At 38.1% G+C, this 25,562-nt stretch overlaps 1 protein-coding gene across 2 annotated transcripts in view; it reads left to right on the top strand.

The window, feature by feature from the left end:
• The window catches only part of AASS (aminoadipate-semialdehyde synthase), a 71,021-nt gene that overhangs the window by 5,262 nt on the left and 40,197 nt on the right, over positions 1-25,562 (top strand). Inside the window, exons 2-11 of one of the 2 annotated variants that reach the window (XM_060020801.1) lie at positions 3,436-3,657; positions 6,634-6,810; positions 9,546-9,630; positions 12,465-12,532; positions 12,641-12,787; positions 13,705-13,783; positions 13,917-14,044; positions 15,453-15,601; positions 17,864-17,986; positions 18,373-18,484. In XM_060020801.1, coding sequence (XP_059876784.1) covers positions 3,451-3,657; positions 6,634-6,810; positions 9,546-9,630; positions 12,465-12,532; positions 12,641-12,787; positions 13,705-13,783; positions 13,917-14,044; positions 15,453-15,601; positions 17,864-17,986; positions 18,373-18,484 — 1,275 coding nt within the window. In that variant the 5' untranslated portion in view covers positions 3,436-3,450. Of the gene's footprint in view, positions 1-3,435; positions 3,658-3,704; positions 4,111-6,633; positions 6,811-9,545; positions 9,631-12,464; positions 12,533-12,640; positions 12,788-13,704; positions 13,784-13,916; positions 14,045-15,452; positions 15,602-17,863; positions 17,987-18,372; positions 18,485-25,562 lie in introns of those variants that run through there. The other variant, XM_060020802.1, reaches the window with a different exon arrangement.

The following is a 25,562-nucleotide window of genomic DNA, read 5'->3' as shown; positions in this document are numbered from 1 at the left end:
TAAATTTTATTTTAATGCCATTTGAAACATTGGCCCTTCATGTGTTGAAGGGAAGACTGTTCAGAAATTGTCAGGGAAAGGGTCTTGTTCTCCAACCCTGACTGGGTGACACTTCTCGTTCTCCCCTTATTTCTCACCTCCTCTTCCTCCTCCTTATTTTTCCTCTTTCCTTTCCTTCTCTTGCTTTTCCACATTCTCCTTGCTCATGCCAGAAGCTGTTATCAGCACACAACCCTGTCAATTAACCTCACTTGAGCCAGTGAATAAGTCCGGAGTCTTACTGCCTTGCTTCCACTTGAAGGCATTGCCAGAAATATACATGACATTTACTTCACGGTATTCTTGGAAAAAGCCCATAAAATACAGGACAGGGAAGTCCAGAATAACCCACTTGGGCATTTCCATGAAATGTCAGACACCTGCAGTGCCATACCTCAGAGTAATTCAGAAATTCTCACTGTTACATATTTCTTGATGACCTGAGAATGAAATGAATGGCGGTCCCAGAAAGTTCTATGCTGAGACCAAGTTTCAAGGTTCAAGCAATTGCTAACATAATCAGACCTGCTATAATCATCTTTTTTCTAAGCATCCAGAAACTTAGAATTTACCTTGGCAGGGACTCAGGAAGGATTTTTGGTGACACATAGAAAGGGGTTGATGGAGGAACCCCATGCTGTGCGAGAACTAATAATATGCCATATGGATCTGATCTATTTCTGAATTGAGCTGGCAGGAGTAACATATGTCAGATGTACGAGGTGTGGATCTGCAGGCTTTGGCAAAGAAGAGAAAATCCTGAGTGTTGAATATTACCCTAGGGATTCTGCTTCTGCTTAAAAGCAACAGCTCTAGTTGGATTTCACTTCAGTTTCTTCATCTGTAAAATGGGGCTAATAATAGTATCTACTAAATGAGGTTTTCACAAGGAGGAAATGAGATAATGTCTGTAAAGTGCTCAGTATAGTGCTTAGCATATAATGTTAAATCAGTGGTGACTATTGTTCTAGTTCTTTGAAAACAAAGGGTCAGGAATTGTGATTCAAGAATTCCCTACAAAAAGTGAAAGTGAAAGTAGCTTCCCAAATAAAACGCAGAAGGCCGGCCTCTGCTACTTTCCTTTCCTAGGTCCCGAGGAAGGTCTGCAGCTGCAAACGTGTATGTGTGTATTACATGAGTGTATGTGGTTATGTCTCTCCTCCCACGCTGTACCCCCGACTCCAGGCAAAGGAGGTGTGGAAGAGGAGGGAGTGTTGCTGAGAAAGGGGAAGCTGTGGTTATAAATCAAGCTTGGGCTGAGGAAAGAGACTGAATTATTTGGACATGTTTCCTAATCTTTGTGCCAAGAACTGCTACTAAGTATAGAGGATTAGAGTCACTTGGTCAACTATGGTATGTGAGATGCAGCCCCTGCTGAGAAGATGGGACTGTTTCTGGGCTTCTCAGTGTGTTTAGAAGACTCATTTGTCTTTGGAATTGATTTCATTTACAAACATAGGGATTTAAGTTCTATGGGACGTTGCAGATTTTCCTTTGGCTTGGGGGAGAATAAATGTTATGGGCTTGGGCTTGGATTTGGGCTTAGCATAGTCTCTTTTAAAAACGAAACTATATAAGTAAACCAAAAAGTTAGATAAAGTGTATAACAGACTTTTACTGAAATGTCGGTCATCCGTATTTTGGCCTGAGTAAAAGTTAGCCTGAACTCCTCATGACCGGCATGTTCATTTGCTGTGTGCAGTGTTTTCTCTCCCTGCCCCTTTTCTTCCTAAAGCCTTCTTAGCCGGAGTCTTTGCTGTTTGCTTTATTCTTTTAGTCTGTGTTGTGAGTTATCCTACAAGTTTTCTATCTAGGGTGATAAGTAGTTTGCCCCCAGGAAATAGTACTTGTACATTCCATTGTTGGACAAAACTTCCCTGTCTATAAGGTGGGTCTGATTTAGAGATTGTAGTCTGATGTAACAGAAATGTGTTCCATAAGAATTGTGCTATATGCTAGGGAATTTCTAGAAGATGTAAAATCATTTAGTCTCTATATTTTCATGCCAACCTTAAACATAGAAAACTAAGGTTCAGCATCCAAATGACCAGCAAATTATCGTCTGAAATGACTTCTGACTACTACATTTATGTAACCATTTGAAGAGGCACAGAATACTGTTTGATACTTATGCTTTAAAATTTTCTGTAAAATTTATTCTGTGCTGACACATAGTAAGCCTCTTGTAAATATTTCTTAATTGAATTAATGAATAGGGTTACAGAATCTGGAATAGCAGTTAGAAAACTGAGACAGGTCTGGGTTTAATATGATAGCAGGGGGAGGTGGTCTGGTAGAGGAAACTCTGGAAAGGGGAAGAGCATGGTTTTTTCTTTTTTTTTTTTTGGCTGCATCGGGTCTTCGTTGCAGTGCGCGAGCTTTCTCTAGTTGCTGTGAGCGTGGGCTACTCTTCGTTGCGGTGCGCGGGCTTCTCATTGCGGTGGCTTCTCTCGTTGCAGAGCACGGGCTCTAGAGTGCAGGCTCAGTAGTTGTGGCGCATGGGCTTAGTTGCTCCGCGACATGTGGGATCTTCCCGAACCAGGGCTCAAACCCGTGTGCCCTGCATTGGGAGGCTGATTCTTAACCGCCGTGCCACCAGGGAAGCCCGGGAAGAGAATGTTTAGAGCAACAACAGGGTCAGAGAAGTGAGGCTGGGGGTGTCAGGTGCTTCTTCAGCTTCTAACACCTGTGGTGATAAATTGTTTGTTTGTTTTGTTTTCTTAAATTTCCAATCTTCCAGGACCAATGCTTTTATAAAATTCAATACCAATGAATTACTAGAAGAATGATCCTGTCATATAAAGGTTTCTAAGTGCTTACTTTCTATTTCTGTACATATCTCATTGTGGACCAGTACAAAGCAGTCACTGACTGACAACAGGCTATAAAACACACTGAGTAGAACTAGTTTAGGAAATGGTCAGAGATGAAACTCGAAAGAGGTTGGAGCTAGATTGTCAAGGATCTTGTACATTATGAAAGGATTCTAAACTTTAATCATCAAAATTGGCATAAATTATCTTCCTGTATTTGCATTGTAGATTAACTTGCTTAAAACTTCTGTGCTTAATGTGTGTTTGATAAAACATACATTAAAAAAATGAGTTCAACTTAGCAGATATTGATTAGTGTCCCATAAGTTGCTTGGGACATTTTATTGTTTTTTTTTTTTTGGAAGTAACTTCGTTTGTGAAAGTTTGGGTTTGTTTGGGTAAAGGAACAGCATCCCAATGACCAGCAAATTATCATGTCATCCAGGTTTTCACTCTCCCTTCTTCATCTTGAATCTGTTACCACCTGAGTTGGTTGGATTTTACAGCAGATTTCTCAGGAGACCAGAACTGACCTGTGAGTCTTCTTGCCTTTTGTTGTCCTGCTCTTACAATTTCTTTATAGTCACCAGGTTTCAAGATGCTGCGAGTACCTAGGACCAAACTGGGCAGGCTGGGCCTCAGCCTCTCCAGGCTTCACTATAAGGCGGTGATGGCATTGAGGCGGGAGGATGTGAACGCCTGGGAGAGGCGGGCTCCCTTGGCTCCCCGGCACATCAAAGGGATCACCAATCTGGGGTACAAGGTCTTAATACAGCCTTCCAATCGGCGGGCCATTCACGATAAGGTAAATATTTCCAATTTTTAAAAATAGGTGGGACTGAAATGACCCTGTGTATGAAAAATAGGGAGCATCTGAGTGAAAATAAAATGTTTGCTAGTGTCACTTAAAGACCACATGACAATATTTCTTTACTTCGGTTATAATGAGATTATATAGTTATGAGATTTCTAGTTAGAATCCTTTCTTGAGCCCATAATTTAGCCAGTAAGTATTATTTTCACCCCATTCCATGCTTTCTTCCAGCTGAGGGATAAAATGATTGCTTTTAGGAGATGACATCCTTCAGTCATTCTCTCCTTCATGTGTGACCCTGGTTCTAGGACTGGAAAGACAAATGTCTGCAGGAAATGCTTCACTGAGTAGAGTTTGTTCATGAGTGTTTACCTTGCCAGCCACCAGGTGAAGCCCCTCGTATTCATCATTCTGTTTATTCTTCACAATAATCTTATGACACAGGTTTGACTTTTATTTTTATTTTAGATACATGCATGTGTTTTTCCTTTCCTGAGCCGTTTGAAAATATGCTGCAGACAATGCCACTTTATTTCTAAATGCTTCAGTATACATTTCCTAGGAATAAATCATCTTCCTGCGTAACCATTGTATCTTTTTCACACCTAAGAAATTAATAATTCCACAATATCATCTCACATCTCACATTTCAAATTCCCCATTGTCTCAAATGTCTTTTATGGTTTTTATTTTAATTAAGGCTTAATTAAGGTTCATTGTATTCATTATTATGTATCTTTAGTTCTTTTAATCTAGAACAGTACTGGGCTTATTGTTAACTAGGCTTATTGTCGTGATCATTTTGCAATATACACAAGTGTCGAATCATTTAGGTGTATACCTGAAACTAATATAATGTCAATTATACCTCAATAAGAGAATATTGAATGGAATTTAATATTTCTTAGAAGAATTTTTTTGTTTTTGGCCTTTAGAATACATCCCACAAAGAATATTCGGAGTGCTGTGTTCAAAAGATATCTGAATGAGTTTTTCTCTGTGGTTACATGTCAATGTGATATCCAGTTGGATTTATTTTTGTTTCTATGACATTTTAATATTTGCTTTAAATCCTTTTTGATTTAATTTTATTTTTCAAATAAGTTAAACATTTACAAGCTTCAACGATTAAAACTGTATAAAAAGATGCGACACAGAGAAGTCTTGCTCTCATCTTAATCCCTTACATCCCATTCCCACCCACCCTATAGGTTACTATTTTCATCAGTTTCTGATCTATCATTCCTGTGTTTCTTCTTGCAAAAATAAGCATGTGTATGTGTGTGTATGTATGTGTTTTCTTATTTTCCCTTCAGTCTTATACAGAACGTTTTATACTGTATATACTCTTTTGCACCTTGCTTTGTTCTACAGCATACCTGGAAATCACTTCATGTCAGTTCATAGACATCAGCGTCATTCTATTTAATGGCTGCTATAATTACTCCATTATTTATCATGATTTATTTAACCAGTCTACTATAAATGGGCAAATAGATTGTTTTCAGAGAAACCAGGTATGAACCATATGTTCATTCTTTTACTTTCTTTCCTATTCATTTGTACTTTCCTTTGAAGTAGATTCCTAACTAGATTTATCTTCATTTTATTCAACTGCCATCTAAGATGCTTTAAAAATTCTGCCTGGATCATGCTACCCCTTTATTTAAAAGTCTGAAATGATTGTCTATTGCCTCCATGTACTAGCTATGAAATCTCAGTTTAATGTGTAGGACTCAGGTTTCCCATTGATAAATTGGGGATAATAATAGTACCTACCTCATGGGAGTTTTGAGAATTAAATGAGATAATTCACCCAAAGAGCTTAGCAAAGCACATAGTAATTTATTAATAAATATCAATGGGGCTTCCCTGGTGGTGCAGTGGTTGAGAGTCCGCCTGCCGAAGCAGGGGACACGGATTCGTGCCCCGGTCTGGGAAGATCCCACATGCCACGGAGTGGCTGGGCCTGTGAGTCATGGCCGTTGAGGCTGCGCGTCCAGAGCCTGTGCTCCACAACGGGAGAGGCCACAACAGTGAGAGGCCCGCGTACCGCAAAAAAAAAAAAAAAAAAATCAATGATTATTTTTATTTTTATCCAATAAAGCTTATATTCACCATAATAATATTCAGTCTATTTTTCTAAATTGATTCACTTATTATGCCCTAAACATCTCCTTACTTTCCCATCTCCTTCACTATCTCTTACTGATATTACCACCTTGTATTTCCCATCTCCATCCCTCCAAATCCTACCCAGCCTTTTAGATTAATTTAAATTTCCACATTTCCTTGATCATCTCACCTGGGAGTTATCTCAATATCCATTAAATTAATATATCACTTAGATTATGCTACTCATAATGTTCTTTTGAATTCAGCCTCATGCACTGTGCCTCTGACTTCTTTTTACAATATTTTGTGAGCTCCTTTACAGGGGAGAGCTTGTCTCTGTTTCTTTGTGTCCTATCTCATCTTTAGCACAGTCCATGGAACAGAGTAGGGCAGTAATAAATACTAACTGAACAACAAAAAAACAAAAGAAAAGAAAAGATTGCGTATATGTCTTTCCTTTAAAAGTATACCTGTATATAAAAGCATATATATTTCCTTTAAAAGTATATTACTATTTAGCATTTAATGTTTCAGGGCATTGTTGGCACAAAATATACATTTTACATGTATATTTAAATCACATGTGCTAGCGGTTATGGTCAAACTATTAACTGTTCTTAGATTAAAGTATGTGCTGAATTCTCTAATTTTTTGTTTCTGGTACAAAAGTCAAACATGTTAGATTGATCTTTAGCCAGCAAGTAAGAATATTAGAAGTAGTTTTTCTATGATTTGTTCCTTATATTTGTTTCCTTCAAAAGGTTGTGACTTTAATTGCTACATTTATTTATTGAAGAAAATATGAATACAACAAATCAAGAGAATAACTTTTAATCAAAATTACATTCCCAGGAATATGTCAAAGCTGGTGGCATTCTTCAGGAGGATATTTCTGAAGCTTGTTTAATTTTGGGAGTTAAAAGACCCCCAGAAGAAAAACTAATGCCTAAGAAGACCTATGCATTCTTCTCCCACACCATAAAGGCTCAGGAGGCCAATATGGGTTTGTTGGATGAGATCCTAAAACAGGTAATTAGTGGCCAATATTCATAAATGTTAACATAGAAACATATTTTTTTTTAACATTTAACTGTCAAGTGGAGTTTTAGTTTTCTTTCAGCATCTAGAAAATACATCACGTATTCACCTCAGTAGGAGAGGTGATCTGCAGTTAGTGCTTGTATAGTTCTGCTACTCTTCGGGCTGCTCTGCTGGGCAAGTTTGGAGTTTGTGATAAGAGGAACCAAACACATTTCATTCCTTTGTATTCTGAAATGGGAAGAATGATAGAAGCATTTGCTCCAAATGATTATTAACTTATAAGGTTAATAGTTCAAATATTAGCAAGTAGAATTTTAGAGCTAAAAGGAACCTCAGGGATCATATAACTTACCACCCTAATTTTTCAGATGGAGCCCAGAGAGGTGAAGTGACTTGACTGAGGCTGCACAGCTCTGTAGTACCAGAACTGTACTGGAAACTATTTTTACATTTATTAACATTCATAAGGAAAAGAAACATTTTTTGAGATATAAATACTGTGGAAAAACTATCATCTATTTAAAATACATCTATTTAAAATACTCAACAAATATTTACCAAGTGCCTACAATGTGTCTGACACTGATCACTGCAATGAACATAGCTTACATTCTAGTACGAGGAGACACTAGAATAAATAAACAACACCTCATATGTCGCTTGGTGATATGTGTAATGGAGATAAATATAATACAGAAGAAAAAAAGGAGTGCTGGGCACTAGGGGAGGTGATAACGCTACTTGAAATAGGATGATCAGGGAGTGCCTCATTGCAGTATTGGCATTGAGCAAAAATTTGTAAGAGGCAAAGGATCAAGCCATATCCATCTGGGAGAAGCCTTCCAGCCTGAGAGAATAGTAGTGCAAAAGCCCGACAGACAGTCTTTTTGAATGGAGGATTAGAGTTAATCATATTCTAAGATGCTTATTCTGCCTGCTCTGTGAATAAAAGTTGGAGACGGGAGAAGGAGAGCAAAATTGATAAGAAGATTGTTAGTCTAGACTAGTCCAGATGCTAGGCTGCAAATGATGTTGAGGGCGGCGGGAGTGGAGGTCGTGACACATGGACAATCTTGGATGTATTTTAGAGGTCTGATCCTGCAGGATTCATGGATGAGGTGAATGTGGACTATGAGAGAAAGAGAGGAGTCAGAGGCGACTCCAGGATTTTGGTTAGAGTAACTTAAAGGAGTTGCTTTAGATTGACATGATGCTACTGCACGAGGAGCAGGCTTGGGTGGGAGGATGAAGATTTGAGCTTAGGGCCTGTCGAGTTTAATTTGCCCATTAGACATGTAAGGGGAGATGCTGAGTGGGCCATTGGATGTGAGTCTGTAGCTCAGGAGGGCAGCTTCTCCAGATACACATTTTTCAGTTGTCAGAGACTAGATGGTATCTAAAGCCATGAGACTGGGTGAGGGTAAGGAGTGACTGTAGATGGAGAAGTCCAAGGTCTAAGTCCTGGGGTAAGGATGTTAGAGCATTAGAAACTAGACTTGAATCTGACGATAGGTAGAGGACAGGAGAGTTTCACAAACAGTAAAAGTAATGGAGGAAAATGTATTTTACATAAACCTGTAGAACACATTCTTACTAATTTCAGATTCACTAAACAGACACTGTAGTTAATTTACAGTGTTTCATAAGAATCAATTCAAAAAGTAATTAAAGGAAATAGTATTATAGAAGAATGTTTCACTTTAAGCAGATAAAACTCCTCAAAAAGTACTTTAGAAACATTTTTCTTTTTGGTTATATGAAGTTTCGTTCATTTCAAGAAAATTAATGAAAACAGACCCAGCAGGGCTGCTTTTGGGCAACATTTTGTAACAAATTACTTGGAGTTGGATTAATATTAAATATTCTTAAATCCAAGCACATGGCAAAAATTATATCATCTTTGAGGAAAGAGACTATTTAAAACATTCTATAATTCCAATGTGTCAGCAGTTTTTAAGCATGAGGTAATAGGACATTTCCAAGAGAGAGGGAAGATTCCCAAGGAAAGAGGAAGGACAAGATTTTAGTGAAGGTGAGGAAGTGAAGAGCAAGCAGCTTGTGCTACTTTTAAAATAAAGTTCGCTTGTGAAAGGCTGGAGAGAGAAAAAAAAGAGAGAGACAGAGAAACAGAGAGATACTAAGAGAGACAGAAGGAGAGAGAGAGAGAATGAGATAGATTTGTGTGTATGGACTTGAGAGGGTGTATAGTTGTTATTTTTAAAGTAGAAGAGAGACCTGGGTGTATTTAGAATGGCTGAGGGAAAGGAACAGTGTAAAGAAGGAAGAAAGAAAAGAAAGAAAAAGTTTGAGAGGTCTTGGAGGACATAGAATAAAGCTGGCATCTAGCTCACAGGGATTAGTCTCAGGAAAGACTTGTGGTTTTTGAGACTAGAGGGAAGGATGTGAGGATGAGTGGGGGCAGTATGTGGATATATTTGTCAGTGGTGCTGGGCTAAAAGTTAAAAGAAATCATGCCTTTGTTATTTTATTGCCTACTATCAAGGGGTGTTAGCACCCTGCTAGGACCATTCTTTCATTTCTCATCACAAACCTATCATTGGTTTGTGACCCAGCATTTTCTAAATATTTCATGGTGCACCTGGCAAGTCAAGATCTATTTTATGAGGGAATACTGTGAAATAATCACTTGCTCATATATGTTTTGTACTCATTCAAATTAAGCTGGATGGGTCTGGTTGAGAAATTTTTTACTGTTTCTTCAGGAAATCCGACTTATTGATTATGAGAAAATGGTGGATCATAGAGGAATACGGGTAGTGGCGTTTGGACAGTGGGCAGGTGTGGCAGGTAGGTATGCCAAGGCTGTTACATCACCCATTTTCTAAATTTGCCTGGGGAGTAACTGCGTTCTCTCTTTTTTGTGGCAAGGGGATGGGAGTGTTCATTTCCACCAATAAAAATAAACATGGGGGTGTGACTAAGGGTGATGAATATCAGGGGAATAAAATAAAATCATTAAACTATATTTATTACAAAAATTAAGAAAAAGAGAGCAGGGAGAAGGACAACAGCTATGCTTAGGCTCTTAATTTTTACTGTTTGGAAGACTGGAAAGAGAGGTCAGTTTGGTGATGAGAAATTGAAGAATGGAAGAAAGGGTAAAAGAGGGAGAAAAGGTATGGGGACAGGAGCCAACAGAGGAGCAGTCTAGCAAGGATACAAGCTGGAGTTTGGGGAAAAACAGTACTTGATTTTTGTCCCAGTTAGTACTTTGAACCATCTTTAGTTGAGAAACACCACATGTTATAACTCTATATCAGATTAGACTACTTGAAGGTGTATAATTGTCAGAATAAGTAGACAGAAAATTTGTAGGGATAGAGGACGCAAAACACTATCAACCGCCCTGACATCAGTGGAAGTTCTTGAGCACCCAGCACTCCACCCAGCAACTTGCAGAATAGAACACATTCCTTTTCTGTGGAACATTCATCCAGATGGTCCATATGCTAGGTCACAAAACAATGTTTAATAAACTTAAAAGGTCTGAAATCATAGAGTATGTGCTCTGACTATAATAAAATTGATTTTGGAATTATAATACAAAGATATATAGGAAACTTCCAAATATTTGGAAGATAAACAATGTAGTTTTGAATAACCCATGAGTCCAGAAGACATCACAGGAAAAATTAGAAAATATTTTGAATTGAATGAAAATTTAAAACACAGCACACCAGAATTTGTGGAATGCAGGTAAAGTGGTGCTTAGAAGGAAATTTATAGCATTCTAATGCTTTCATTAGAAAAGAAGAAAGTTCTTAAATTAGTAATCTAAATTTCCATCAAAAGAAGCTAGAAAATGAAGAATAAATTAACCCAAAGCAAATAGAAGGAAGGAAATAATATTGATAAGAGGGAACATCAATTAAATTAAAACAGGAAAATAATAGAGAAAATCAAAAGCCAGTTCTTTTTTTAAAAAAATAATCAATAAAATCGATAAACCTCCAGTTAGATTGATTTTTTAAAAAAAGAGAGAGAAGCCACTTTTTACCAATATTAGGAATACAAGAGGAATCGTCACTATATATGTCACAGATATTAAAAATGATAAGGGAATATTATGAATAAGCCAATAAATTTGACAACGTTGACAAAATAGGCAAATCCTTGAAAGACTCATCTCAAGAATAAATAAAACACTTGCATATCAATGTACAAAATAAATTCCACTCATAGGCATTTATCAAGAGAAACAAATTATTTTTTGTAAAGAATTATTTATAGTAGCTTCATTCATAATAGCCCAGACAATCCGCAGAGGAATGGATAAATAAACCGTGGTACATCCATAGAACGGAACACTCCTCAGCAATAAAAAGAAGCAAACTACTTGTACGCACAAAGTATGCACGAATCTCAAAAACGTTTTCCTGAGTAAAAGCAGACACACAAAGAAGAGTAAATACTTAAAATTTCATTTGTATGCAACTGTAGAAGAAACGAATCTATAGAGACAAATAAAATCAGTAGTTGTTTGGGGCCAAAGTTCGGGGAGGATTGACTGGAGTGATGGGAATATTCTGTATTTTGATTATGTTGGTGGTAATATGGGTGTGTGCATTTGTTAACAGTTATCAAACTATAGACTTTAAATTGGTGTGATTTGTTGTATGTAAATTATTCCTTTAAAAGTTGACATCAGAAAAAAGGTCAAAGAAAATTTGTCAGGGATATGGAGAGGGAAAGTTCCCTTCTGGAAAAGAAGGGGAGAATGGATGCTGAGGTCTTCGTTACAGGCATGCTAAGTTTCTGCTACGTGAAGGACATCCAGATTGAGAAATCCATAAGGTGGTTGGTTGGGTCTTGAAATAAAATATCTGCGTTAGAGATACAGACTTGGAGTCATCATCATACAGAGAGTACTTGAAATTTAGGAATGCATGAGATTAGCTAAGGGAAAAATGTAGAGATTGAAGAGAATAGTGCCTGGGACAGAATCCTGAGAGTGACCAATACCAAGCAAAGGGCAAGGCACTCATATAAAAGGAATGGGCATGGGAAGTGGAGCCTGCAGAAATGTAGGGTGAAAATGTTCAAGCCAGGCAAGCTGAGGGAAGAGAGTCCCAACAAAGAGGGGCTCTACATTGCCAGATACCTCTGACAAGTAAGCCAAGATCTGAAAAGTGTCCACGAGTTTAGCTGTGTAGGTCACTGAAATGATGGGGGGAGGGGTCATAGGGTCAATGGTGACTTCTTTTTTGCTTATTCATTTGTTTCTGGTATGAGAGAAATGGAGGCGTGTTTAAATGTTGATAAGAATGAACCAATAGAGAGGGATAGAGAGAGGACATAATTCAAGAGTAAATTCCTGAGAGAGACAGGAAGGGATGGGATCTGGAGCAAAGGTGGAGAGATTAACCTTAGAGAAAAAGAGGGGCACTCTCCGTTTTAGCAGGATTGGATGTGGAGGGGACAGATCGGGGTGCAGCTGGGTTAACGCTTTCGATGGCAGAAAGTTGAGGGAATGGATAAGATGACTACCGGGGCTCCTTCCAAATCTGAGATGCTGTGGTCTGTGCTTTCTCAGAGCACGGAGCAGGTTGGAGGACAGGTAGAGAGAACAGCTTCAACTCCTCCCAACTAATGGTCTTTCTGTTGGTCTGATTCTGCAACAGGGATGATCAACATTTTACATGGAATGGGTTTAAGGCTCCTTGCTTTGGGACATCACACACCTTTTATGGTGAGATGTTTATTGTGTCTATTTTTTTTTTAAATACATGTCACATTTTAAGAATAGAAACCTGTCTCAGGTGGTAGACTAATGTGATCCACGTGTGCTTGCTTGCAGCACATTGGCATGGCTCATAACTACAGGAACAGCAGTCAGGCTGTGCAAGCTGTCCGAGACACTGGCTATGAAATATCTCTGGGATTGATGCCAAAGTCGATAGGGCCCTTAACATTTGTGTTCACAGGGACTGGTAATGTATCTAAGGTATGCTCCAACTGTCTTCTTTCTGTAAAGCAGTCTGAAACTCTGACACTAACCCAAAGGATGTGGGCATTTTGTGTGACATTTCAGAGCCCTTCTTTTCCACGACTGGGCATTCTGTTCTTGGTACTTTTCTTACCTATGTACTTTTCCCACAGTAAAGTGCAGTACTGGTCCAAACTTAGTGTCTTTGCTTTGAGTTGATTCCAAGCTGTCAGAGGCTTTGAATGGTGTTTCTTTTCTTTTTTTCTTTTTAGAGGGATAACTCCGTGTTGTGTAAAGGTCTATTCTTAGGGTGCTCTGCTTTACCTCTATCACTGAGATATCCCAAAATTTGGAAGTGACCCCAGGATGTAAATTTTACAAGATTTGGAGTTTTGCCAAAAGATGTTAAGCGGCTTAACTCAAGACTACTATTGTTACTTTCTTCCTTCTGGGGTAGTTTCGAGAATGTATTTTTGATCCCATAGAGAAACTTGTAATTGCAAAATAGATCTTTCTTCAGCGAAAATATTTTACAAACAGGACATCACTATTTATATTGTACTGTGAGATAGCCATCTGATATAAGTAGGAAATATAGTTTCCCCACTTGAAATAATTTCTGCAATGGAGCAAAAATTAAATAGAAATATTTTTATCGTACTGTCAGTTCTTAAACCCCCTTGCTTCTATGCTGAATAACTTTAAGTAAAAAAATTAAAGCCCCTTCCAATGAGTGGTGTTTAAATGGGAATAAAAGTTGGTTCACAGGCTGCATGCAAGAGGCTCACCTGTGCTTCCGTGTTGTGGTCCCAGTTGCGGGGCAGGGCAAGTTGAGCTATAAAATTGTGGGGAAGAGGAGTTGGAACCTTTGCAGGAAATCGTATTGGCTCTTCTCGGATTGATTTTTAGAGTTTTCACTCATGCATTATTTACAGGGAGCCCAAGAAATCTTCAATGAATTACCTTGTGAATACGTGGAGCCGCACGAATTAAAAGAAGTTTCCCAAAATGGAGGTAGGGAGGGCGGGGCGGGCGAGTGTTTGTGTCTTTTACTGTTTTTTTTAACAGTTTCAGTGTTATAATATTTTATCACCATAACCCTTTATCATTTGTGACCCACTTGACTAATTCCTTTCTCCTCTGCAAGACCTGAGAAAAGTGTACGGGACAGTGTTAAGTCGCCATCATCATCTCGTCCGGAAAACAGATGGTATCTATGATCCTGTAGAGTATGACAAATATCCTGAGCGCTACATAAGCCGTTTTAATACTGATGTGAGTATCATGCCTCGCTTTTGAGTTGGTTGCTCGTGATACGCTATAGTTAGGCTGCTTTGAAGGAGAGAGATTGTGATTGTGTACATTGGTTTTCAGTTCTCCATAGTGACTTGTGGGGAGTCCTTTGGGTATTATGAGTTGTCCTTAGGTGTTGTTGGCTTTTCTTGGTGTTTGGAGTGGCCTTTGCTTTGTGGCTTTGGTAGTTTCTATGGGTGTGCACATTGCTTCACTGACTCTGTTTCTCCTTCAGGTCTGCATGTGCCCAGTTGCTCTAAACCATTTCCTGTGGGTTACTCTTTTCTGTATTTATCCTGAATTAGTTAGTACTGTTGAGAAACCATAGTGTCTATGAGAGTTGTTCTCAACATAGTTCTATCCCTTCTATGGCCACAAATTGCAGTCAACCTCAGCCAGCCATCTTGAAATACATGCCATTGATTACAGGGGACCAGAGTGAAACAGTATGGCTATGGAAGACCCATCTCCACTGTACAAAAGTTACTTCCAGTTCAGATCCTCCTGATGGGGACACTCTGGTCTCGTCTTATAAGAAGGATAATATATTTGTGTGTTTTGTAGTCATTGGTCATGCAACAGTCCTTCTTAAAATAAACCAACAAAAAAATGCATGCATCTAATTGTGAAAAGGAATATTTTAAATAATTTTAAATGTATTTGAACAATATAACATTTTTAGATTCTGGTATGAAATTTAGTGTTATAGCATGTAGAGCATATTATAGAAGAACTCTTACCTGTGGCTTGAAAATGCTTGAGATGCTTAAGAAACAGGAATTATAAAACTAGTTTCAAATTGAAAAATTTTGAATCCAGTAAGTTTCCATCCCTTCTCTTCCCCAGTCACAGAAATACTGGTGATTGGATGCATCCCCAAACTTATAATGACCTAGTTACCATGTATGCATGCATGTAGCGCATTTGCCCATGGAGCTTACAGATGTTATCTGATTTAATCTTCACAGCATTCCTTTGAGGAATAGGGTACACGTTATCCCCATCTGGCAGGTAAGGAAAACAGAGCCCAGAGAAGTTAAGGTAGCATGCTTTAGATCACATGCTACTAGAGGCTGAGCTGGAAGTAGAGCACTTGGTCACTTGAACTTCTGTTATTTCCTTTTTCTTGGCTATGCAAGGCATTATAGAACACAGATATTAATGTATTTATATTCATGTGTTTTTCTATAATGAGATAATTTTCCACTGAAATCTGGGTGGGTATTTATCGTCTTTGCTTCGAAAGGTGGCCACTGACTTGGCAAATAACGAAGTCAATTAGAAATAACGTTAAATTATTTCTCATGAACTTTACTGATAGCTCTCTTTCAGCACACTGCTTTGAAAAAGGCTGTTTCCTATCTCGCTGACCTTGGGATCTGCTTTACAGATTGCACCCTATACAACTTGTTTAATTAATGGAATCTACTGGGAACAAAACACTCCTCGCCTACTAACCCGCCAAGATGCTCAGAGTCTCCTGGCTCCAGGCAAGTCCTCAGTTGCTGGTGTTGAAGGCTGCCCTGCACTGCCACACAAGTAAGGACTTCAGCAATGATGGCAGTTTTCAGCAGCAAGGCCCACTGTGAGGGTATCACACATAGGGGACCCACATAGCCCAGGACTTGACTAGTAATAACCAGTTGTCTGACTTATCTTATTTAATCTCTTGGAAATATTTGACAGTTAACCTTCCCTCTTTTTTTTTTTTTTAATCAAAGTATAGTTGATTTACAATGTTGTTAGTTTCAGGTGTACAGCAAAGTGATTCAGTTATATATATATGTATAAGGTGACATCCCGAAAGTTAGAAAAAGTGTTCTGGGCTTAACTGTGTTAAGTGATCAGCTGGACTCGGTGATAACATGTTAGGGATAACTGAGATTGCAAAGTTTCTTTTTTTTGTTTGTTTGCTCTAGGGAGCAAGTTTATTTTTTTTATTGAAGTCTAGTTGATTTACAATGCCCTGTTAGTTTCAAGTATACAGCACAGTGATTTAGTTACATATATATATATATATATATATATATATATATATATATATACACACATATTTTCCTTTTTCAGATTATTTTCCATTATAGGTTATTATAAGATATTGAATATAGTTCCCTGTGCTATACAGTAGGTCCTCATTTTTTATCCATTGTATATATCGTAGTGTATATCTGTTAATCCCAAGCTCCTCATTTATCCCTCCCTCCCCCCCCTTTGCGCTTTGGTAACCATATGTTTGTTTTCTATGTTTGTGAGTCTATTTTCTTTCCTCCTTCTTGAGATTCTCTTCTTTTATGGGACTCCACACGTAGCTCAAAAGTAAGCTCCTCAGAGAGGTCGTCTCTTGCTTCCCCATTCCCATCACTCTTCAGTCTGTTACTATATTTTTCCCTGAAATTCATGTGTTTATGATTTTTATTTTCCTGTGTTTATGATATTTCCTGCCTCACTAGAACTTACTAGAACTTAATCTCCTTAAGGATAGGGGCCCTATTTGTTTTGGCCACAGGTACCCAGTACGTTGTTTGACATATAATGTTCATTCAAATAATTACTAAACGTTGAATGAATTCGTTAATAAATAAATATTTGTGGAGCACCTGGTCTGCCTGTCACTCTGCTAAGCTGAGAGATAAAGAAAAAATGTGGTTGCTACCCTCAGGCATGTAGCTGGCATCAATTCAATTCCAAAGGAATGCTAGGAGCAATCAATATCGCAAGAGTTTAGAAGAAAGTGGGAGCATGGGCTCGGCAAAGTCTCTAGGGAGGAGTGAGAACAGGGATTTCAAGTGATAGGATTGGTGCTTGATAACTATGGAGCCACCAAAGCACAGTTTAAGACAGTGAGTGGGACACTGTAGCCCTAGTATAGGGTTTATATGGGCAAGTGGAAATTAGAGATCGGGCAGGAAAATTGGGGTCAACTTCAAAAGGATTTCGAATCCTGGGCTGAGACTTTTGTTCATAATTCCAGAGATTTCTATGTAATAACACATAAAATGATGTATTACTAAGCGGGGTGGAGGTAGTGTAGTCGAACTTGCTAAGTTATTTAAAGTTGGCTGACTAGCTTAACTTTAGGCTGTTGTCAATGATTTCTCTAGGGAGGGTTTTTTTTTTCATTTTTATTGGAGTATAGTTGATTTACAATGTTGTGTTGTTTCTGCTGTACAGCAAAGTGAACCAGTTTTATATATATATATATATCTCCACTCTTTTTTATTTTTAATATTTATTTATTTAGGCTGCACTGAGTCTTAGTTGCGGCATGTGGACTTCTTAGTTGTGGCATGCATGCAGATCTAGTTCCCTGACCAGGGATTGATCCTGGGCCCCCTGCACTGGGAGTGTGGAGTCTTACCCACTGAGCCACCAGGGACTTCCCTATCCACTCTTTTTTAGATTCTTTTCCCATAGAGGCCATTACAGAGTATTGAGTAGGGTCCCCTCTGCTATACAATAGACCTTATTAGTTATCTATTTTATATATAGTAGTATGTATAAGGAGGGTTTTTTTTTCTTTTACTTCTATCTCTTTTCCTTTCTTATCTTCCTCTATCCATCTCCTCTTCCTCTTTTTCTTTTTGCTTGGGGAGACTAAAACTCCTATTAGGAAGATTCTCTGTATCCCAAAAGAACAGTTTCCTGAACATGTGAGCTGTAGGAAAAAGAGCTAAGGAGCCTAGGAAATATTTAGCATCTACATTGAAAATTATTCAAGCACCTTTCATTTTTACTCATTTTAAATTCTGTCGGAGACTTCAGAGATCCATGTTCACATCTAAGTATTGATGTTATTTACAGACTTGTGGCAATATGTGACATTTCAGCTGACACCGGAGGATCTATTGAGTTTATGACTGAGTGCACGACAATAGAGCATCCCTTCTGCATGTATGATGCAGATCAGCATATTATTCATGACAGGTGAGTCTGCTAAAGCTGTTAGATGGGGAGAGATACATAATAATGCATCATTTACTTCCTTTGATATACTACTCTAAAATACTCAATATTTCACGGCTTTATGAAGGCTATGCAAATTTCCAGAGATACGCTCAAGCATATTAAAAAATTTGGTAGAAAAACCACATTCAGATTTGAGCACTTAAATACACACACACACATACTACATTTCCATGGGTTGTGAAGAAGGGAAAAGTTTTATTTGAAAAGTCTTGTTTATTTTCCTATATACTGTGGTAGAAGATTACAAATGATTATGAAGTGTAAATAACGCAGTAGACATCTGCGAAAGTTAGCGCTTACACATAAATTTTGTCCATCCGAATAAAGCACGTTGCTTCTCCTAGCGTCGAAGGCTCTGGGATTCTGATGTGCTCCATTGACAATTTGCCGGCACAGCTTCCAATCGAATCTACCGAATACTTTGGAGACATGCTTTACCCTTATGTTGAAGAAATGGTAAGCGGACTGGTAGCAACACCTCTGTGGCTTTAAATAGGACTTTGGAGTGATCTTATGAATGTTCTGGTCTTCTGTGTCTAAGAAATCTGTTGTAAAATGAAATGCCAGCGCTTCCCCGAAGTACTTACTGACACTCTTATTTTTACATATTCTGCATAATTGTTTCATGGGAAATATGTAACTGCCTTCATGCTTAATTACAATTGCATTTGCCTCTCATTATGCATACTTTATTAAGAATGTTCCTGACATGTGAAATAAGATTTACTTTATTTTCACTTTTTTTCTGCTTTTCTAGGTCAATTCATATTTTGGGGCATTCTTACTATGCTGTGATTAATAGATTGGAAAAATCAGAAATACAGAAAATTTTGTTGGATTTTACTCACTCATGCTTGGTTAATTGACAGCCTATGTTCTGGTCATATATTATTAATATTATTTTTTAACATCTTTATTGGAGTATAATTGCTTTACAATGGTTTGTTAGTTTCTGCTGTATAACAAAGTGAATCAGCTATACATATACATATATCCCCATATCTCCTCCCTCTTGCATCTCCCTCCCACCCTCCCTATCCCACCCCTCTAGGTGGTCACAAAGCACCCAGATGATCTCCCTGTGCTATGCGGTTGCTTCCGACTAGCTATCTGTTTTACATTTGGTAGTGTATATATGTCCATTGCCACTCTCTCACTTCGTCCCAGCTTACTTTTCCCCCTCCGTGTGTCCTCAAGTCCATTCTCTACGTCTGCATCTTTATTCCTGTCCTGCACCTAGGCTCTTCAGAAACTTTTTTTTTTTTTTTTTTAAGATTCCACGTATATGTGTTAGCATACGATATTTGCTTTTCTCTTTCTGACTTACTTCACTCTGTATGACACACCCTAGGGACATCCACCTCAATACAAATAACTCAATTTCGTTTCTTTTTGTGGCTAATATTCCATTATATATATGTGCCACATCTTCTTTATCTCTTCATCTGTCGATGGACACTTAGGTTGCTTCCATGTCCTGGCTATTGTAAATAGAGCTACAGTGAACATTGTGGTACATGACTCTTTTTGAATTATGGTCTTCTCAGGGTATATGCCCAGCAGTGGGATTACTGGGTTGTATGGAAGTTCTATTTTTAGTTTTTTAAGGAACCTCTACATACTGTTCTCCATAGTGGTTGTGTCAATTTACATTCCCACCAACAGTGCAAGAGGGTTCCCTTTTCTCCAAACCCTCTCCAGCATTTATTGTTTGTAGATTTTTTGATGATGGACATCCTGACTGGTGTGAGGTGGTACCTCATTGTAGTTTTGATTTGCATTTTTCTAGTGACTAGTGATGTTGAGCATCCTTTCATGTGTTTCTTGGCAATCTGTATATCTTTTTTGAAGAAATGTCTATTTAGGTCTTCTGCCCATTTTTGGATTGGGTTGTTTGTTTTTTTGATATCGAGCTGCATGAGCTGCTTGTAGATTTTGGAGATTAATCCTTTGTCAGTTGCTTTATTTGCAAATATTTTTTCTCATTCTGAGGGTTGTCTTTTCGTCTTGTTTATGGTTTCCTTTGCTAGGCAAAAGCTTTTAGGTTTTATGAGCTCCCATTTGTTTATTTTTGTTTTTATTTCCATTTCTCTAGGAGGTGGGTCAAAAAGGATCTTGCAGTGATTTATTTTTATTTATTTATTTATTTTTTTGCGGTACGCAGGCCTCTCACTGCTGCGGCCTCTCCCGCTACGGAGCACAGGCTCCGGACACGCAGGCTCAGTGGCCATGGCTCACGGGCCCAGCAGCTCAGCGGCATGTGGGATCCTCCCGGACCGGGGCACAAACCCGCGTCCGCTGCATTGGCAGGCGGACCCCCAACCACTGCGCCACCAGGGAAGCCCTCTTGCGGTGATTTATGTCATTGAGTGTTCTACCTATGTTTTCCTCTAAGTTTTATAGTGTCTGGCCTTACATTTAGGTCTTTAATCCATTTTGAGCTTATTTTTGTGTGTGGCATTAGGGAGTGTTCTAATTTCATTCTTTTACAAATAGCTGTCCAGTTTATCCAGCACCATTTATTGAAGAGGCTGTCTTTTCTCCCTTGTATATTCTTGCCTACTTTATCAAATATAAGGTGACCATATGTGCATGGGTTTATCTCTGGGCTTTCTATCCTGTTCCATTGATCTATATTTCTGTTTTTGTGCCAGTACCATACTGTCTTGATTACTGTAGCTTTGTAGTATAGTCTGAAGTCAGGGAGCCTGATTCCTCCAGCTCCGTTTTTTGTTCTCAAGATTGCTTTTGCTATTCGGGGTCTTTTGTGTTTCCATACAAATTGTGAAATTTTTTATTCTAGTTCTGTGAAAAATGCCATTGGTAGTTTGATAAGGATTGCATTGAATCTGTAGATTGCTTTGGGTAGTATAGTCATTTTCACAATGTTGGTTCTTCCAATACAAGAGCATGGTATATCTCTCTGTTTGTATCATCTTTAATTTCCTTCATCAGTATCTTATAGTTTTCTGCATACAGGTCTTTTGTATCCTTACATAGGTTTATTCCTAGGTATTTTATTCTTTTTGTTGCAGTGGTAAATGGGAGTGTTTACTTAATTTCTCTTTCTGATTTTTCATCATTAGTGTATAGGAATGCCAGAGATTTCTGTGCATTAATTTTGTATCCTGCTACTTTACCAAATTCATTGATTAGCTCTAGTAGTTTTCTGGTAGCATCTTTAGGATTCTCTATGTATAGTATCATGTCATCTGCAGTGACAGTTTTACTTGTTCTTTTCTGATTTGGATTCCTTTTATTTCTTTTTCTTCTCTGATTGCTGTGGCTAAAACTTCCAAAACTATGTTGAATAATAGTGGTGAGAGTGGACAACCTTGTCTTGCTCCTGATCTTAGTGGAAATGGTTTCAGTTTTTCACCATTGAGGACGATGTTGGCTGTGGGGTTGTTATATATGGCCTTTATTATGTTGAGGTAAGTTCCCTCTATGCCTACTTTCTGGAGAGTTTTTATCATAAATGGCTGTTGAATTCTGTCAAAAGCTTTCTGTAACTATTGAGATTATCATATGGTTTCTATCCTTCAATTTGGTATTATGGTGTATCACATTGATTGATTTGCGTATATTGAAGAATCCTTCCATTCCTGGGATAAATCCCACTTGATCATGGTGTATGATCCTTTTATTGTGCTGTTGGATTCTGTTTGCTAGTATTTTCTAGAGGATTTTTGCATCTATATTCATCAGTGATATTGGCCTGTAGTTTTCTTTCTTTGTGACATCTTTGGTTTTGGTATCAGGGTGATGGTGGCCTCATAGAATAAGTTTGGGAGTGTCCCTCCCTCTGCTATATTTTGGAAGAGTTTCAGAAGGATAGGTGTTAGCTCTTCTCTAAATGTTTGATAGAATTCAAACATTTGAAGTCAAACATTTGATGGCTTTGAAGCCATCTGGTCCTGGGCTTTTGTTGGTTGGAAGATTTTTAATCACAGTCTCAATTTCAGTACTTGTGATTGGTCTGTTTATATTTTCTATTTCTTCCTGGTTCAGTCTCGGAAGGTTGTGCTTTTCTAAGAATTTGCCCATTTCTTCCAGGTTGTCCATTTTATTGGCATATTGTTGCTTGTAGTAATCTCTCATGATCCTTTGTATTTCTGCAGTGTCAGTTGTTACTTCTTTTTCATTTCTAACTCTGTTGATTTGAGTCTTCTCCCTTGTTTTGTTGATGAGTCTGGCTAATGTTTTATCAATTCTGTTTATCTTCTCAAAGAACCAGCTTTTAGTTTTATTGATCTTTGCTGTCGTATCCTTCATTTCTTTTTCAGTTATTTCTGATCTGATCTTTATTATTTTCCTTCTTCTAACTTTGGGATTTTTTTGTTCTTCTTTTTGTAATTGCTTTAGGTATAAGGTTAGGTTGTTTATTTGAGATGTTTCTTGTTTCTTGAGGTAGGATTGTATTGCTATAAACTTCCCTCTTATAACTGCTTTTGCTGCATCCCATTGGTTTGGGGTTGTTGTGTTTTCATTGTCATTTGTTTCTAGGTATTTTTTCATTTCCTCTTTGATTTCTTCAGTGATCTCTTGGTTATTAAGTAGTGTGTTGCTTAAGCTCCATGTGTTTGTATTTTTTACAGGTTTTTTTTCCTGTAATTGATATCTAGTCTCATAGCATTGTGGTCAGAAAACATACTTGATACGATTTCAATTTTCTTAAATTTACCAGGGCTTGATTTGTGACCCAAGATATGGTCTATCTGGAGAGTGTTCCATGAGCACTTGAGAAGAATATGTGTTCTGTTGTTTTTGGATGGAATGTCCTATAAATACCAGTTAAGTCCATGTCGTTGAATGTATCATTTAAAGCTTGTCTTTCCTTATTTATTTTAATTTTGGATGATCTGTCCATTGGTGAAAGTGGGGTGGTAAAGCCCCCTACTATGATTGTGTTACTGTCGATTTCCCCTTTCATGACTGTTAGCATTTTCCTTATGTATTGAGGTGCTCCTATGTTGGATACATAACTATTTACAGTTGTTATATCTTCTTCTTGGATTGATCCCTTGATCATTATGTAGTGTCCTTCTTTGTCTCTTCTAATAGTCTTTATTTTAAAGTCTATTTTGTCTGATATGAGAATTGCTACTCCAGCTTTCTTTTGGTTTCCATTTGCATGGAATATCTTTTTCCATCCCCTTACTTTCAGTCTGTATGTGTCCCTAGGTCTGAAGTGGGTCTCTTGTAGACAGCATACATATGGGTCTTGTTTTTATATCCATTCAGCAAGCCTGTGTCTTTTGGTTGAAGCATTTAATCCATTTACATTTAAAGTGATTATCAATATGTATGTTCCTATTACCATTTTCTTTATTGTTTTGGGTTTGTTTTTATAGGTTTTTTTCCTTGTCTTGTGTTTCCTTCTTAGAGAAATTCCTTTAGCATTTGCTGTAAAGCTGGTTTGGTGGTGCTTAATTCTCTTAGCTTTTACTTGTCTGTAAAGCTTTTAATTTCTCCATCGAATCTGAATGAGATCCTTGCTGAGTAGAGTAATTTGGTTGTAGGTTTTTCCCTTTTGTCACTTTAAATATGTCCTGCCACACCCTTCTGGCTTGCAGATTTTCTGCTGAGAAATCAGCTGTTAACCTTATGGGGATTCCCTTGTATGTTATTTGTTGCTCTTCCCTTGCTGCTTTTAATATTTTTTCTTTGTATTTAATTTTTGATAGTTTGATTAATATTTGTTTTTGTGTGTTCCTCCTTGGATTTATCCTGTATGGGACTCTCTGCGCTTCCTGGACTTGATTGACTATTTCTTTTCCCATATTAGGGAAGTTTTCAACTATAATCTCTTCAAATATTTTCTCAGACCCTTTCTTTTTCTCTTTTTCTTCTGGGACCCCTATAATTCAAATGTTGGTGCTTTTAATATTGTCCCAGAGGTCTCTGAGACTGTCCCCAATTCTTTTCATTCTTTTTCTTTTTTCTGCTCTGCAGAAAATCCTTTCCTGCTCTGCTCTTATCCTTTCTTCTGCCCCAGTTATTCTTCTATTGATTCCTTCTAGAGAATTTTTAATTTCATTTATTGTGTTGTTCATCATTGTTTGTTTGCTCTTTAGTCCTTCTAGGTCCTTGTTAAATGTTTCTTGTATTTTCTCCACTTGTTTCCCAAGATTTTGGATCATCTTTTCTATCATTACTCTGAATTCTTTTTCAGGTAGACTGCCTTTTTCCTCTTTATTTGTTTGGTTTGGTAGGTTTTTACCTTGCTCCCTCATATTTTGTGTATTTCTCTGTCTTCTCATTTTTCTTAACTTACTGTGTTTGGGGTCTCCTTTTTGCAGGCTGCAGGTTCGTAGTTCCCGTTGTTTTTGGTGTCTGCCCCCAGTTGGTAAGGTTGGTTCAGTGGTTTGTGTGAACTTCCTTGTGGAGGGGACTTTTGCTTGTGTTCTGGTGGATGAGGCTGGATCTTGTCTTTCTCGTGGGCAGGACTGCGTCTGGTGTGTCTTTTGGGGTGTCTGTGGACTTATTATGATTTTAGGTAGCGTCTCTGCTAATGGATGGGGTTGGGTTCCTGTCTTGCTAGTTGTTTGGCATAGGGTGTCCAGCACTGTAGCTTACTGGTCTTTGAGTGGAGCTGGGTCTTCACATTGAGATGGAGATCTCTGGGAGAGCTTTCATCGTTTGGTATTATGTGGGGTCTGAGGTCTCTGGTGGACCAATGTGCTGAACTCGGCTATCCCATCTAAGAGACTCAGGCCTGACACCCAGCCAGAGCACCAAGACCATGTTAGCCTCACGGCTCAGAAGAAAACGGAGAAAAAAAGAAAGAAAGAAAAAAAAATAAAATAAAGTTATTAAAAATATATATTATTAAAAATTAACAAAATAATTTAAAAAAAAAGAAAGAGGGCTTCCCTCGTGGTGCAGTGGTTAAGAATCTTCCTGCCAATGCCTGGGACACGGGTTCATGCCCTGGTCCGGGAAGATCCCACATGCCGCAGAGCAACTAAGCCTGTGTGCCACAACTACTGAGCCTGTGCTCTAGAGCCTGCGCGCCACAACTACTGAAGCCCGCTTGCCTAGAGCCCGTGCTCAGCAGCCAGAGAAGCCACCGCAATGAGAAGCCTGCGCACTGCAATGAAGAGTAGCCCCCACTCGCCGCAACTAGAGAAGGCCCTCACGCAGTAACAAAGACCCAATGCACCCAAGAATAAAAATAAAATAAATTAAAAAAAAAATAAAAGAAAGAAAGCAGAGAGCATCCAAACCAATAAAGAAATCCACCAATGATAACTAACGGTAAATACTATACAAAACAAAAAAACCCCAAAAAAGTGGACATATAGAACCCTAGGTTAAATGGTAAATGCAAAGCTATACAGACAGAATCACACAAAGAATCATACACATACACACAAAAAGAGAAAAAGAAAAAAAATATATAAAAAGGAAGAGACTAACCAAATCAATAAACAAATCTAACAGTGATATTAAGCTCTAAATACTAAACTAAGATAAACATAAAACCAGAAACAAATTAGACACAGAAAGCAAACCCCAAGTCTAGAGTTGC

Source organism: Delphinus delphis, chromosome 9 (genome assembly GCF_949987515.2).
Source record: "Delphinus delphis chromosome 9, mDelDel1.2, whole genome shotgun sequence".
In the NCBI taxonomy this organism is placed as follows: domain Eukaryota; kingdom Metazoa; phylum Chordata; class Mammalia; order Artiodactyla; family Delphinidae; genus Delphinus; species Delphinus delphis.
The sequence above is the reverse complement of the archived record's forward strand: the minus strand, read 5'-3'. Positions and strand labels throughout refer to the sequence as shown.